General features: G+C 41.0%; 1 protein-coding gene across 1 annotated transcript in view; it reads left to right on the forward strand.

Moving 5' to 3' along the window:
* The window catches only part of GPC6 (glypican 6), a 1111907-nt gene extending 1105668 nt beyond the window's left edge, over nucleotides 1–6239 (forward strand). Inside the window, exon 9 of the mRNA XM_042928923.1 lies at nucleotides 1689–6239. Within this exon, the coding sequence (XP_042784857.1) occupies nucleotides 1689–1891 (203 nt within the window). The 3' untranslated portion in view covers nucleotides 1892–6239. The remainder of the gene's footprint in view (nucleotides 1–1688) is intronic.
* The last annotated feature ends 10967 nt before the right edge of the window (nucleotides 6240–17206 follow it).

Here is a 17206-nt window from a genome sequence, read left to right on the forward strand (position 1 = left end):
ATCTCTGAGTTTAATTAATGGGCATTTTCCCCCTCATAAAGGCCAAAAGATAAATCCTAGAAAATATTGAGAACCTGGTATAGTGTAATCAAGTGATCTTACCTGGTATTTAGATGTCCCATTAAAAAAAAAAAAACAAAACCTTGTGGTGAGTTGTGCCATGTTTATTCAGGGAGACATTAGAAGGGTCCCTGCATTACTCTGATTTTACTTAATGTAGCATCTAACAGTCATGATGGTGCCAGCATTTCAGGAGCAGCTCAACCCGCCCACCCTTGGTTCAGGCCAACGGGGAGGAATTTAGCTCTATTGAATGAATCTTTGAGCAAGTTGGGGAAAGAGTAAATGTCATGACCAGGTTTACAGTTTCCTGAGTCCTTCCAGGAGCATTATCTCACGTATACCCCCTAATGATTCTGTGAAATAGATAATGAATGAATATTCTCCTTTTTACAGTTGAGAAAGGAGAGTCTCAGTGAAGCTAATTGGCTTGCCCTAGTTCACTTCAATAAAAAAAATGGCAGGTTAACACCTAGGTCCTTCTTGCTATAGGAACCATACTTTTTTTCTATCAGGCATCTTTGCAAGCACTGGGTTTGGTGCCATCCCACATTTTATCAGGGTGCCTTCACACAAACTCTGAGAGGCAGATGTTACTGTCTGTCTCTGTTGAGCTGAAGAAACACAGAAGCTGAAGATACTTCCCAAGGCACCTTTAATTATTCGACAAGTATTTCTTGTGCATCTGCTGCCTTCTAGGGACAATTAAAGGCAACAGGGATCCAGAAGTGAACCGTATACACCGCACACAGTCTCTACCCTCAACAAGTGTACATTCTCATGGAAGGCACAAGAAAACAAGCAAGTTAGTGATACAGTTGCACATGGTGATAAGTACTTTCACACAGCTAGTGATTAATGGAGACTGAACTGGGACCCAGTTCGGAGACACAGGGTTGTGAAACAAGAAGGAACCAACCCGTGAGAAGTGGGAATACAGCAGGCCCAGAAGGCATGTTGGGCAAGTGGGGAAGATGTCACGCTAAGATGACATACTCAGTGGGCACTTGGGTGTTAGTTCCCAGCAGGGAATGGCAAACCTTTTCTGGAAAGAGCCAGTTGTGAAATACGTTCAGCTTTGAGGGCCATACATGAATGTAGAATTAGACAATGAACGCATAAGCGAATGGGGGCGGCTATGTTCCAACATAACCTCATACGTGGACAGAGATTTAGCGTTCCCACACACCCTATTTATGTGTCCCAAAGTATCATCCTTCATTTTCAAACACTGGAAAATATAAACACCATCCTTGGGTTATGGGCCCCGCATGTACAAGCAGCTAGCCATAGACCTCAACCCTGACCCAGAGAAGTTGGGTTGACATACCAGCATCAGCCGGAAGAAGAAGTACCTTTCGAAAGCCAACATGGGTAGGCATGGCCTCTTGTCCGGTTCAGGTTTCACATGTTTCTTAAGTTGGGTAACTGGTTATCAGTCAACCCTGTGTCTCAGACATCTATTTGCATATGGTCTCCCCGCCCACCACCAACCTGCCCGCTACAAACAAACCCCTTGCGGCAGTTGGGGGCAGGGAGGCCCTTCCACAACCTGCCCCACATCTAGTGTGTGCCCCTACTCCTTCCAAGTTGTGGTCTAACTGTCTTTTTCAACCTGCCCACGCCAGGTGATGAATCCAGTGGCTCTGGGAGTGGCAGCGGGTGCATGGACGACGTGTGTCCCACGGAATTTGAGTTTGTCACCACCGAGGCCCCCGCCGTGGACCCCGACCGGAGAGAAGTAGACTCTTCCGCAGCCCAGCTCGGCCACTCCCTGCTCTCAGGGTCTCTCGTCTGCATGGTCCTGGCACTGCAAAGACTGTGCAGATAATCCTGGGTTTTTGGTCAAATGAAACTGCATTTTAGCTATTTGAACGGCCAACTCCCTTCTTTTCTTACACTCTTGGACAATGGACCATGCCACACAACTTAACCGTTTTCGATGAGAAGAGAGCAGGACTGCACTCTGCCTCCCTTTCTGTTTGCCCAAAGAGTACCGGGTGCCAGACTGGACTGCTTCCTCTTTCCTTCAGCTATCTGTGGGGACCTTGTTTATTCTAGAGAATTCTTACTCAAATCTTTCGTACCAGGAGATTTTCTTACCTTCATTTGCTTTTATGCTGCAGAAGTAAAGGAATCTCACGTTGTGAGTTTTTTTTTCCCGTTTAAAAAAAAAAAAGTCAGGAAGAAAATAATTTTCCTCATAAAATCAGGCCAAACCCCAAGACAACTGCATTTTCAACAGAGGAGCAAACAAGAGAGAAAAATAAAAGAGCGTTACCATTGTGAGGTCGGCATTGCCAGCTGACTCCCAGTGTAAGCTTTTCTGTGATAAATCAGGTTTGCAAAATGCTTTGGGAGACAAAGTTTGAATTTTTTTTAATGTGGTGAAAATACAGTGTTGTCTTGGAGGTACCGTCTTGCACTCTGTCCACAGAATACCAAACTGATTTGGGGGTACTGATACTAAATTTAGAATTCCATCTTTAATAAGAGAGCAAAATTGCCACGACCCAGCACCTCTCTCCCACCTTGCCCGATTTCAATTTCAGTGATGGCACCATTGTCCTTAATTCTCTTGATGTCTGTCCGCTGTATCCAATTGGCACAGATTTTTCTCTTCATCTCCAGTGACTAATGGAGGCTCCCACCAATTCATCCTCCCCAAGGGTCTCAATTGAAAATAATCTTCAATGAAACAAGAGCTTTGCTTTAGCCACAGGTTTGACATTAATTCGATGTTTCTGCCCCTGGGCTCATTACGCTCCCAAAGTAAGAGTTCTTTTCATGAACTTACAAGCAATTAGATCCAATTGTGAGTGAGTTTTCGTTTTTTTAACTATTTGCTTTGTGGCAATTGGTTTCTGCATCACAAGGGCATTCTCTTACAAAATAACTCACAACAACAAAAAAAGTCAAGACAAAAAAATATATATATAGTATTGACATGGAGATTTCTTTCACTTTTTTAGTCTTAGTATGATCATCTATTTTTATATCTCTCTATATATAAATCACAGATTTTAACTTCTTAATTCCAAGCTCAGGGTTGACACACCTTTGTAACGAAAATGTTTTGTCAACCAGCTCTTCTTGTTCTGTGCTGCTCAGAGAAGGGATTCCTCAGCGGTCTGTGAGCACCAAGAATCAAGAAAGAGAACTTTTTACGTCTCTAACTGTCCGTTTATTAAAAGTTTGCCAGGGCACATCCTTTTTGCATGAGCGTGCTTTGTCCTGGGTGCTGCAGACGGTACCGAGCTCATGGGGAGAGCCATGGGTGTGCAGGACTGTACTGGTGATGGGAACCGTATCCATAAGGAATGTGGTATACACACAAAACCATCGCTTTCATGTACGCCTTCAGCCTAGGATTCCGCTTGGCACTTGGACACACGACCTAACTCAAGAGGCCACTGTAGAGCCACAAGCCTAACTGACCCACCAAGTGTACCAAAGCCAGGCCCTATGCTCCCCATGTTAGAGAGAAGCGAAATAAACCAAACTGGGGCTTTGTTAATACGGTTGGCTATCCACGTGTTTCTTGGTTTTTATGATGATCTGGGGTTGGGAAAAGTAATGCTTCAAGACACCATCGTCTGCCAGTCACATTTTATTTAACCCATTGACAGAAATGGCACGTAAATGGTATCTTTCGATCTTCGCTCTCATCAAAATTATAATTAGTTATTGATTTAGTCATCACATTTAAGTAGAACACATGCGGCACAATAGTATTAAGTATATTTGAGCACTTTTGCAAAACTGAAAAGTATTTAGAAGCATCTATTGCTATTTTATGCCTAATGAAATATGAAAAGTAGGATTCTGAGAGACTTTGTGGCATCTTTTCATTTAAATCTTTATGAAATTAACACCTAATCTAATTCAGCATTGCGCACGTCTAGAAAACCATCCATTTCACTGCCAAACTTCAGCTTCCTATCACCAATTACACAGAAAACATCTCTAAGAAGGATGCTCTATTCAAGTTGCTCATTCCATCGTATGTTCAGAAATCAGTATTGTCTTTCTCCAATAATTAAGGTGCAATACAAATTAAATCAATCTTGATTTTCCAGAATATATGAGTAATAACTTGTTTTTATGGCTTTAAACTCCAGGTCTTTCCTTTTTTAAATATTTCTGCATCGTCTTCTACGAAATAGATCAGAATGCCTTGTTTGCTTTGTGCTTTCACCCCCGAAAGGTTTTGTGCATGTGTATGAATACACATTATAGTAATGAATGTGAACCCATGTTCTGTACACATGAAACACACAGATAATATATAAACGCCTGCTCCAATTGTTTCAACACCTTCATATCAATAGTATCCATATTGGTGAGATATAGTGATCCATAAGAGCCAGGCAGAGAGCTGAAATGACTATCAGTTAATGATGCCACAACATCAGTCACTTGCATGGATGTGGTCGAAATATTCTTCAAATTGTACTTCCTAGTTTTTATCATCATCCGACTATGTTGTATGATTTTTTCAGACTAATTTAACATGAGGCTTTTTCTGTCCTAAGGGAACTGGTTTAATCTGGTTATCCCATTTCAGTATTTTGACATTCCTCCTCGCCCTCCCCACCTTCTCCGCCAAATTAATTTCTCTCATCTCACTATAGTGATAGGGGATGAAATAATGCTCCGTGATTTCTCCCGATCTGCCCTCATTTACTTTGATGTCTCCTAAATTCTGTAATCACATCACAACCTCTGTTATGAGTAGGGAGGGATGGGCTCACTGAAATCAGACACTAGAAATTGTTGGGTGATGCTCATAACCGCGAACACTTAGCTTATTGAAGTGCCTCTATTTACATGTTCTTTAGTTATAATATGTATTTTTCTAACAGAAATACACGTCTGTAATTGGTGTATATTATACTTTGTATATGTTATAACAAAAGCTAAACAGAGGCTAAAGTCTTTAGCAGAGAAGAATGAGTTGCAAATTCACCAAGTAGAGCTCTGCCTAGGGTTCTGTATTGAAGGACAGCCGTGACAGCCTTCTGTCACTTTCGTGGAGATCATGTCAGTACTTTGATTAGAGCCATCATAGAACGACGTCAGCACTGGCAATCGGATTCCCTTACGGTGGTTTACCCGGATAAGTAGCTGGTATTACCCGCTTTACTTGTAAGGGGCAATATTAACAAAGTAGTATTTTCGTCTACACTGAAAAACACTATTAAGTAGTCATTATAAAAGCAACATTCTATAAATCAAACACATTGAAAATATTGTTGGACACAGAGCCCTGATATTTAATTTATATTCCCTGCTGCAGACATTAGCCTACTTTATTCTTTAGCCATTACATACATGTTTTGGCTACACACTGAACACCAACTAAAGTCCCCAAGGAGGAATAAAAACTTAGCAAATTCCTGAGTTGTGATTCTTTTATTGCTTCTCTTTGCAAGGCTAATTTTCAGGTGGTTTGATTAAAGGTGGAAGTGTTAGCAAATGTGAGTTTTGACTCACCCAAAACTTGCAGAAATACAAACTCATTTTTAATTACCTACAGTCACGAATAGACCTGTCTTTCAACTTAAAAGTGGGTGGGGGTGGGGCGCAGTTTAGCTTTGCCAAGAGAAGAGTAAAGGAGACCATAACCTATACATTTGCAACGTGTTTCTCCTTGGCGGAGACATTAGCCAGTGTTTAGTTTCAGGCCAAGTTATACAAGTAGAGTATTGATTTGTATGCATTCTGGAGCCTTGCTACATCACGGTTTGCTACGGCACGGGACTCAGCCTAGCCTGGGGCCATTTGAACCTCATTCAGAGTTGAATAGTTTCTGGAATCTTTGACATCGTCTTGTAATGAGGTACTTTCATGAGAAGACACCTGAAGGTGCGTAACAGTGAGGTCTCTGTGTGCATATGCATAATATATATGCAGGACAAATGTGTGCACCAATCAAACCTAAAATTTTATGTGACTGTCAAATGAATATTACTTGGGTTAAGATTTTTCATTTCTGATTTGGATAGAAAATTGCTATTAATCTTGTATTAAAATAGTTTTTAAAAATCTACCGGTGCCCTTTCTGCATTTTCTTAATTATTGTCACAGTCTAAATTTCAGAGTTTTTGAATTTCTTTTTGCTTGAGACCTTTTTAGAAACTGCAATACTAAAAGAAAGAAAAGGAACCATCGACGAAATCAGCACCACTCACCTCAGTATGCTTGGCATTTGAAATCATGAACTTTTAGAACTCGAGAACTTTGAAGAGCTTTCCAAATGTGTATGGAAGATGCTATATCTCTCTTCTTTTGTATTGGTTTCTTCTCTAAGATAAAATTTAGTGGCTTGAGAACTGATGTCAATACTTACTTTATCACTGAGGTGAGAAAAGTAAGATGATATGTGAAAAGACTAACCATTTCCAAATTCAGCAAGTTGCATTGATTTTTACATTTCTACAAGTTTCCGTGCTATCAGGAATGCTAAATATTGTGTAACATGCTAAAGATTCACTTAACAAATATTTATTAAACTCCTACTCTGTGCTAAACCTGCTCTAGGTACTGATCACGGTTGTCAAAAACACCAGTTGGAAAGTATTCATTCTTTACTACAGTTAAATACGATTACTACGAATACCTCACTTCTTTTAAGAATGCTCTTTTAAATAAAGGAAACCATATAAATAAAGTTATCAACACTACAATGTTTAACTGTTAGCAATATTATAATTTAGCTCACATTATTGCTATTTTGGTTTCTAACGAGAAAAGTGATTTCTACAGAGAATTAAGGAATTTTAGGATAATTCCACCTACAAAATCAGAATGTAACAAATTGTATTTGAAAATAAATTGAATCCAATTTCATGGAAAGGAAAAACATCTAATGGTTTCGGGGAAAAAATAATAAAACCACAGAAACTTTTATCAGGTAACAATATTTATTTTATTTTATTTTATTTTATTTTATTTTATTTTTTAATGCTCATTTATTTTTGAGGCAGAGAGAGACAGAGCATGAATGGAGGAGGGTCAGAGAGAGGGAGACAGAGAATCTGAAGCAGGCTCCAGGCTCTGAGCTGTTAACACAGAGCCCAATGCGGGGGCTTGAACCCACGGACTGTCAAACCCACAGACTGAGATCATGACCTGAGCTGAAGTTGGATGCTTAAAATGACTGAACCACCCAGGTGCCCCAACAATATTTATTTTAATTTGCTCCTTGGATAAATAGACTGAGGTATAGCCAAAATATACTCACCAACATGAAAGATGGCATTGATTTTTAAAACACCAATTTGTAAAATATTAACAATAAGACATGGAGGGTTGTTTCCAGCTCGAGAGCCACCAAGATGCACCCACGTGTTTGTCTATTCAAACAGACATTCACCCTTCATTTAGTACAGATGCATTTCCATTCCGTAGACACATTTACTCGTTTATGTAAACAGAGAGCCAAATGTATTTTGTTGGCTCATCAATGCAGCACACGGTGAAGCCAGGAGGGATTAGACGCCTGCCTTTACAGCTTGCTTAAGGAGTTCGTCCACTTGCCTACCTCGAAACATAAAGTAGAGCAAGAAAATGGAAATGTACCCCGTGAGCGCTCATGTTCAGACAGAAGCAGGAAGACAGACAGACTGATTCAAGGCAAGCGTTAGAATAGTTACCTTGGATGAAGCCATCTGCTTTTCAATAGGAAAAAGCATCCGTGGGTTTTTTTTTTTAAAAAAGGGGGAAAATGACTTAGAAAGTCGTAGTCATCCGTTCTTTCAAAAGATACGTAATGAGCAATCCGTTGTGTGCCAGACACGGTTCTGGGTGCCAGAGCAAGCCACCAAGACTTCTGCTCCCACACAACTTACATCCTAGTAGGGGAGAGACAGACAACATGTAAGTGAAAGTAACAAGATGGCATCAGAAAGTGAATTAGAATGGGAAACGGGATAGTGACTAGGAGGAGACTCTCCTGCAGCCTAGCGGTCCAGGAGAGGGTCCCCAGGTGATACTCAAGCTGCGATCTCATGACAGGAGGCAGACAGCCACGTGCAGACCTGGGTACAGAGAGTTCCAGGCAGAGAACTATCAAAGGCAAACATCTCTGCCAGGAATGATCTTTGGGTACTTCCGCGTGGCTGGGGACTAGTAAGTGAGCTATCGGGTGGTGGGAAATGGTTGAAAAGCTAAACAGCAGCCATATTAAGCTGAATGGCCAAAGTCACGGCCCTTTCCCACCTGGTAAAACCGAAACCCTACAAGGATCCGTCACTGCAAGAGCAGGCCTGCTGGTGGCACTCACGAGTATTTCAAGGCACATTTTAGCAAGGAACTATGCTAAGATCTTTATGTACTTGATCTTTATAGGATCTCTATGAGGTAGGAATAATAATGCCCATTTTATACTGAGTAAAATGAAGCACAGCGAGCTTAATTAACTTGCCTAGTCACAAAGGTGAGGCCATATGAACCGAGATCTGTAATAACTAGGGAGAAAAATAGCAGTATGAAAGGACAATTTGGGTTTTTTATTGTAAGTGCAAGAAAATTATCCAAGGGTATTCTGAGAATTGGCAACAAGTGTGTAAACAGGAATCCATAGATGTTTACTTGCTCGGAGGGCATATATTAAAATTTTGCGCTGAGATGCGGTGCCATTGAGTTGCATTCTGTTTTCTATTTTTTCAAAATTAAAATCCAAGTTAAATACTGATTCGGAGTTCTTGTGAACTTAAGGCCACGTGAACCAAAGTGTAATGCCTAGGGCAGGAACACGTGTATCAAATCTGCTTTCGCTCTGTCAGTTTGGCTTACACATCATATTCACAGTCAGCAAACTATCCACAGTGCTTAGTCCAGTTCTCAGGGCCTCCTCCCATACATTAGCCTTGTCTACCATTTATTTATCTGTGTAGGCGGTCAAGTGAATCCTAAACATAAATCAAAACAATCTAACAATTAGTTCAAACAGTTTGGCTGCTTTGTTCACTAAACTGACTGTTAGAAGATCTTGCAAAGTTTATGACATCAAAGATCCAGCCAAATCAAAGTCCTGGCAATCGTTTTCACAGTTAAAATGAAGACCAGGTCTCCTGGGTGTCTCAGTCGGGTAAGCCTCTGACTTCAGCTCCGGTCATGATCTCACGATTCATGAGTTAGGGCTCTGCATCGGCTCGCTGCTCTCAGCACAGAGATCCCACTTCAGATCCTCTGTCCCCCCTTCTCTCTCTGCCCCTCCCCTGCTGGTTCTCTCTCTCTCTCTCACTCTCTCTCTCTCTCTCTCTCTCTCTCTCAATAAATAAATAAATAAATAAACTTTAAAAAAGAAAGAAAGAAATACCCATGGACAAGATACCCTTGTGCCTTTCTTCTTCATAGAACTGAAGCTCCTTTTATCGTGGGATCCCACCACTTCCCACTGCCCTCCTTATCTGAGAGAACTGGGGTTATTGATTACAGATTTTTATGTCTCTTAAAAAGGTACTTTTTCGACATCTCATAATGCTAAGCGAATGTCAAATCAGAGGGTTTTGTTTACAAACCCTGTTTCTCTTTCAAGATATAAAATACCTTACTTTTACATAAAGCATTTCACCCAAAAGACAGCTTTAATCTTTTCCATGCCTCCATGAAGTAGACAGGAATTACTACCCTTATTTTATAGATCAGAGAAGCTACCTTGGTCTTCTCAGTATGTCTACTCTGTCCCTTTTTTCTTTTACTTTGTCCCACACCTAGTCTACCCAAATCTTAAAGGATCTGATGTAAATCATTTGAGCTTTTATCAACCTCTTGCTAATTTATAGAACCAGCCCAGTAGCTCAGCCACAGGAACCTGAGTCTGGTAGAATGATACCCTAACAGTCTTTTAATTCATCTCTGGTCCTGAGTCACATATTGTGAATTGGTACATACTGAGTCCCTGCACGTGAAAAATTAGATGTCCCCAAATTATGTCAAGCCAAAGAAATGTCACCGGAATGGCTTTATTAAAAGCTTGTTAGTGACATAGTACTGATTTTATTGGGTTTTGTTTGTTTGAACCACTGCACGTGAATAAGCATGTTAAGGCTACTTTTCTATGCCAAAGATAAGCCCAGGTTCTATGCATTTGTTTGTTTTTGAGCGTGAGGGGCTTTGTTTTAATTTTAAAAAGACTATATTTTACATTGAGTGTTGTGTCCATAGATGGAGAGCAGAGCCATGAGAAATGTGCAAGCAAAATTATTTCTCCAGAAAAGAAATAAAAAAGACTTTCCTACATCCAAAATCTTTCTTCCCTTGAAGCAGTCTTATGATCTTTCCCCTCCTTGTGCCTCACGAGCAGGGAGGGTGGTGTAGCTTGGTGGGGGAGGTAAAATGAAGAAAGAGAAAAGAATAGAAATCCAGTACCCTTGAAACACATGATGCTTCCTACATTTATCTGACCATTTCTGAACCTTCACTATGAGTGTCCTCTCGAAAGGAAGACTCCCTACAGACAATATAAGATAATGACACTTAATGGAAAACTTGAAAAGAAATCACAGAGAAAAGGGCCAACAAACATATGAAGAGGAACTCAACATCACTAATCAACAGGGAAATTAAAAAACCACAATGAGCTGCCACCTCACACACAGGAGGATGGCCACTGTCCAAAAAAAAAATGAAATGAAATGAAATGAAATAAAATAAAATAACAATGTTGGTGATGATGCAGGGAAATTGGAATCGTTGTGCACTGTTGGTGGAAATGGAAAATGATGCAGCCACCATAGAAAACAGTATGGAAAAAAAGTATGGTTTTTTCTCCCCTCAAAAAACAAAACATGGTAATTCCAGCAACACCACTCAAAATTGAAAACAGGATCTTGAAGAGATATTAACTCTCTCGTGTCCATTGCAGCGTTATTGACTATAGCCAAGAGTAACTGCAACCTCAATGCTCGTCAATGGGTGGGCAGATTAAAAAATGTGTTACATCCATACAGCAGGATACTAGTCAGACTTAAAAAAGAAGGGAATCCCATCGCACATACAACACGGATGAACCTTGAGGACAGTACACTAGGTGAAATAAGCCAGTCACAATAAGATGAATACCACACGATTCTACTTTTAGGAGGCATCTAACTCTGTCCAGCTCTTACAAACAGGAAATTGAATACTGGGTGCCTGGGGCTGGGGAAAGGGCAAAGGAGAGTTGTTATCCAATGAACACAGAGTTCAAGTCCTGCAGTATGAAAAGGTTCTAAGGGTCTGTTGCACAACGATCCATATAGTTAACACTACTGCATACTTAAAAATTAAGATGATAAACTTTATGTTGTGTATTTTTTACCACAATAAAGACAAATAAGTAAATAAATCAGAATACACGTGCCCTGTTCCCCCAAAGCCCAGGGTTTGGTGTAAGGGTGGGAACACCAAGCAAACTCATACCAGCTGACTGTACAACCACTATGATAAGTGTTGTGATAAAGGCTTCCAGCAAGCACCATGCAAGTGAGGAGAAAGGCAAAGGGGTACAGTGGAAAGAGAACTGGTTAAAAAAGGAGAAAAGAAATCACAGAGGAACTACAGTACATTGAATGAATAAATACCCTTCTCCAGTCACAAGACATAAATAAATAAATAATTGTCCAAGATGATCTTGTTGTCTCAGTATAATAACAGCACCCTTTTTACCAGGGTTGCCATGGTTTGAATGATAAATTATATGGTCACCCCGTTTATGAATACTGGCTATTCACCAGATCACTTTACATGGAAACATATATGACACCTTATAATTTTTCAAAATACCCACCCGGCTGAAGAAGTCCTAGGTAATGCTATTCACGACCAAACTTCTAATTTAAATCCACCCTGCCTACTTGTATTGAAAAACATCTGGAATCAGAATGAAGAATCCAAAAATGACTCTGACATTGTCAAGCACACTGTATAATCCCACTCACAAGTGTCCAGCTCTAAACATTGGCCAGTTTTCGTCTCAGGACGGACCACGCTTGGAAGTTGATTCCAGGTGACCTCTCTTGCTTCTTAGCAGTTTTGCCAGATACGTCAGTTGGTGCTGCCCCAGAAGGTGTGTTTTCGTTCCATTTGCTGCTGCTGGAAAGCTATGATTTGAGGCATGTTTTCTTTATCTGCCAATCTTAGCTGCCCCATAACAACTATAATCATTTTCCTTTGTGTTTTGAGTCGCATGCACGGTCAGTGTCTTGACTGCTGTTGCTTACGTGGCCTTTCTCTATCAGCTTTCTCAACCTTTCTCCTGCCCTATCATGCAGGACACATGATGTTCACATCAAGTGGTACCAATAATTTCCCGTGCATTCAATGCAACCCCATCCTGTCTCTGCCACTCAAATGAGCATACAAGAACGCAAGGAGGCTGTCATGGAGCTAATGAATTTGTTCCCACTCAGTCATTCACAAGTTTGACTCAACTCATTCAATTCTTATTTCTAACCAACTACTTGTAACCTTTCCAATTAATTTTTACACTGGATTTATAAAACCATGCACTTTTCGATTTAACCTGAGAGGCCATGTGCCAAAGAGAAAAAAAGTATGATATAAAAAGTGCCACCTGGTGACACTCAACATATAAAAAGACACCTCTTAGATTGAAGGCCACTGGCAGAAGGGAACATAATTCTTTAAGTCACTCAGCCCTTCAAATGGTACTTCAAGCTCTGCTTTGCAGAAGCACTTATTCTTAAAGATATTCTTTAAGGAGCAGTTGAGCATAAATGTATAGATTTGCACTGTCTGCCTAGATAAGACTTGCAAACTCTAGCCAGAAATCTAAATTCAGTTCATACATTTATATTATGATATATATTGGGAAGACATATAATCAACCAACATCTATTCCCTCTCCTCAAGGAGAAAATAATAGCACCTACTAAAAAATAGTAACAAAAGCAACACCAATGATACCAAGGAACTGGTACCGATGATACCAATGATATCTAGGAACTGTCCTAAGCCTTTCCCACATATTAATTCATTTTAATCTAAAAATAAATTATTCTTTAAAAAAGTAGGTACTCTACTTGTCCTAATTAGACACATGAGGAAACCAGGGCACAGGTTAGCTAAATGACTACCCAATGTCCCGTATAGCTAGAAATTAGAAGATAGTAAAAAATGCTGAAGTCACTATTCATAATAGCCAAGATACAGAAACAACCTATGCGCCCATCAACAAATGAATGGATAAAGGTGATGTAGTGTATATTTTATGCAATGGAATATCATTCAGCTGTGAGAAAGGAAGAAATCCTGGCATTTGTGATAATGGGGATGGGCCTTAAGGTCATTATGCTAAGTGACATAAGTCAGAGAAAGACAAATACTGTATGAGATCACGTATGTTCAGTCTAAAAAAGTTGAACTGATAGCAACAGAGAGTAGAATGGTGGTTACGAAGGGCTAGGGAATGGGCAAATGGGAAGATGGTCAAAGATATAAGATAAGCCAGTTATAAGGTAAATAAATCCTGGGAATCTAATGTTGAGCATGATAAGTATAGTTAATACTATATTGTATACTTGAAAGTGCTAAGAGAGTAAATCTTAAATGTTCTCACCACAAAAAAAGAAATGTGACTTGATGGGAAAAAAGTAATTATGTGGCTTGATGGAGATGTAGGCTAAGGCTATGATGGTAATCATTTTGTAATATACAATTGTATCATATCAACATGTTGTATGTCTTAGACTTATGCAATGTTATGTGTCAATTATATCTCAATAAAGCCAGAATAAAAGGGAGAGAAATGAAAAACAAAACAAAACAAAACAAAACAAACCTCTGAAATCACCAGAGCTGGAACCTGTGTGGTTTCTGGAAGAGGCACATAGCTCTGAATGAATGGAGGCAACGTTCTGTCTGCTATTCAGTAGCAGAAAGGAAGGAGAAAGGCCACCTTCTGGAAATAATGATCCAGTGGGGGCTCCATTGCAGGCAAAACACATGAAAAATAGTCAACGATCATCTCATTTCCATATATGCTTTCACTCTGCCAGATTTTAAAAATTGTGTTTCCTGCATATACCCTGGGGTATGGGGAAAATGCATACATAGCTCTGGAAGTATATACTTAAAGCCATATGGACATGCCTATAAATATAGATGGCTTAGAATAATTGATCACATGGAGATCTGGGTGTTCTCCCCCAATTCCCTATACTCCACAGAAACAAACAAGGCAAGATATTGACTGGCTGAGTTCTCATTCGATCTTAAGGTCTTGGTGACATCAAGATAAACCACAGTGGCTTTGCGCTGTCCATGAGATCATCTAACGGCTTGAATGAATTACAAGTTTACAATCCTCCCCCCTCTATTTATTACCCTATGTACAGCACTCCATTATCTAGAGTGCTGTCGGAAAATGCCTTCCCAGCTGCTGAATTACCCTAATCACACTTCTTTTCTTACCTTGCCTGCCCTGGGCTGTGCGGTGGGGGAAGGAGAGATCTGATGTTTCGGTGACAACTAGAAGAAGGTGCTTGACATTTCTCCCCTGCTGTCAGTCAACGTGACTGCCCAGTCACTCGCCGCTTCGCGCAGGCCTGTGTTACCCCAGTGTGGAATATGGCAATTTCCTAAGCCGTGGTCATTAACGTAAATACCATTTCTCCCCATAAGGCTCCCTTGAGCTGCTGTGTTCCTTGTGCTTGTTTAGCTCATGATATTTCATGCCAGATATTTTAGAGACAGTGCTCAGGTGCACATGGCCAAGCAGCTAGACTGCGAAATGCGGTGCTCTCATCCATCAGGGGAAGGAGTTCGCTGCAGGGGTGTTGTGTTTTGTATTTGCTTTACATTCATTATGTGTTTCTTGCTGAGCCTGTCTTTCCCACAAATATTGACGACTTAGCTAATGACCCTCTATTAACACCAACTCATGTTGGTGATGATTCATCTTCAGAAACTACTTAATGAACACTAGTAAAAGATTTTGCTTTCCGGTGATGGCAATCCTGCCAGATGTGATACTGTGTTGTTAGACAAAGGCAGTCCTGAAAAGGTTTCAAGGTAACATTTAAAAAGTAATCTTTTATTAGGTTGCCTAGCAAGATGCCCCCACAAGCCCTTAAAACACATAAGAGGTTTGAGCTCTGATAAAGAATGTGTTACCAGATGGCAACAGTAATTACCCTGTCCCCAAACTCAAATTGTATTTTCCCTGCCTTTTGCCTACAAAGTTGCCAATACAATACCCAGCTTTTCAACTGGAGCACACCATGCCATAATTCCTGCAGCACATATATTAATGAGTGGGTGCTTTTATTAACAATGTAAGACAAGAATATTTCAATCTTGTTGTTACACCTGCTGCCTGATATAGATCATAAAGGACAAGGATAAAATTTAATTTGCAGTAACTCTTTGGAGCCAGTGTAATGCTTGCCCAGGAGTTCCCTGTCAGAGCATCTTGGCTTTTCATTAAGTACTCAGCCACTAAATTCTTTTCAACTCTGGCAGAAGCAGCCAGGGAACACTTTGGGAGCTCTATAAAAGGCATTCTCCTAATCTTCAAACCGTTGGAAAGATGCTTTAGCATCTGTTAAAATATTTTTCTCTTCTAATCTGCCTGAAACTAATAGGGAGAAAATTCTGAGATGTTTCTTAATTAAGCAATAAGAAATGGTGGAGGGTGGTCTATGCTGAGTTAATCACAGTTGTAAAGCATGAAAAAAAGGAAAAGAGTTAAGTATCCCTAAATCCTTAGGCATCTAATTTCCCTCTGAATGTGCCTTATTGCTGTTATTAAGAAGCCTTTTTGTATTTCAGGATAGGAAAATGGGGAAAATCCAAATGGGGAAAAGCCCAAGTGCAAGGAAAGGGGGGGTGGGGGTGGGGAGGGCATGCTGTGAGTGATGCAGAAAAAGACCAACAAAATCCTTTGGCCTGGAGACCAGAGGAGTGAGGAGAAGGGAGAGGGGGCACAGCGCAGGGCTTCAGTCTGTTATCATTTAGCCCCACGGCTGCTGGGAGTCGCGGACACAACCACCTCCTTAACCAAGAAGGAGATAACAACGGGAGGAACTGCAAGGTGCCTGACAACAGGGGACATGCTGGCTTAGCTGAGGAGCGTGAGCCAGCCTCACCTGAACAAATTCGCTGTGGGATTCGGAGGTAGCATTCATCAGCGCACAGCTGGTGAAGAACACAGTGTGAGAGCAGAAATCTCCTTCCCCCCCCAAACCAGTTTGCAATGCTCTCTTTAAAAGCACCGGAAAGGTGAGCACCTAAACCTCTTAAACCCACTTCCTAGTCCCTATTTTCAAACCAGGATTCCGAATCCCCACAAAGCCCTTAGCAGCAAATCCGGAGCTTACCAGCGGAGCATCTCAACTCCAACCTGCTATCTCTTCAGGCCATTTAAGCCGGGAGTCCTGCCTCCTGTTTATTCAGGCCTGAAGCTGACCCTCGAGACTAACTCTGGAACAGTCTTCCACATTGTTGCATGCGCTTCTCACCCCTGTGAAAAATCTGCCCGGGCCTCGACAGACCTGACTTTACGGAGCGGCTTGTTACCAAGAGCGACAACAGCAAGGGCAACAGCTAAACCCTTATCTGCTCTGCTGCCTTAACCGTGAACTCCATCGTCACAAGAACTGGATGGAATAAGGGCCGCCCTCACACTGCATGTTGTTTATCTTTTCACTTTCACTTGACACTTTGAGGACGCCGAAGCCTGTCAGCTCGGAATCCTGTATCAAATACGAGCACCGAGTGCGCAACTGGTGTTTCCGTGCTTTCTCCTCGGCACGATTGATCCCCGCGATGGGCCGATTGCGCATGCGCCACTTTGCCTACTTGCTAAAATTTGTTGGAGCCCCCGAATGAACCCTGAAGTGCTTCGGTTGTTTATGGTTGTTTACAGATGTGCGTGTGCACAAAGCAGTGAAAAAATGGAGTTTGGCACACACGTCCCAGATGAGGTTAAACAAGGTGACACTCTGCTTTCAGATCTACTAAAAACTACTATCCTTTTCACAGTCTATTTAGTGCTATGTGTTTCGCGGTTTTTTTTGTTGTTTTTGTCAGTGATTTTGCTGTTTAAATGGCTCTGCAGCCTCGTGGCCAGTGTTGTGTAGCATTCCTAAACCCAAGGTGTCTATGAGGTGTCTTGCAGAGAAATTACATGTGTTAG

The sequence above is a fragment of the Panthera leo genome, chromosome A1 (assembly GCF_018350215.1).
Source record: "Panthera leo isolate Ple1 chromosome A1, P.leo_Ple1_pat1.1, whole genome shotgun sequence".
NCBI lineage: Eukaryota > Metazoa > Chordata > Mammalia > Carnivora > Felidae > Panthera > Panthera leo.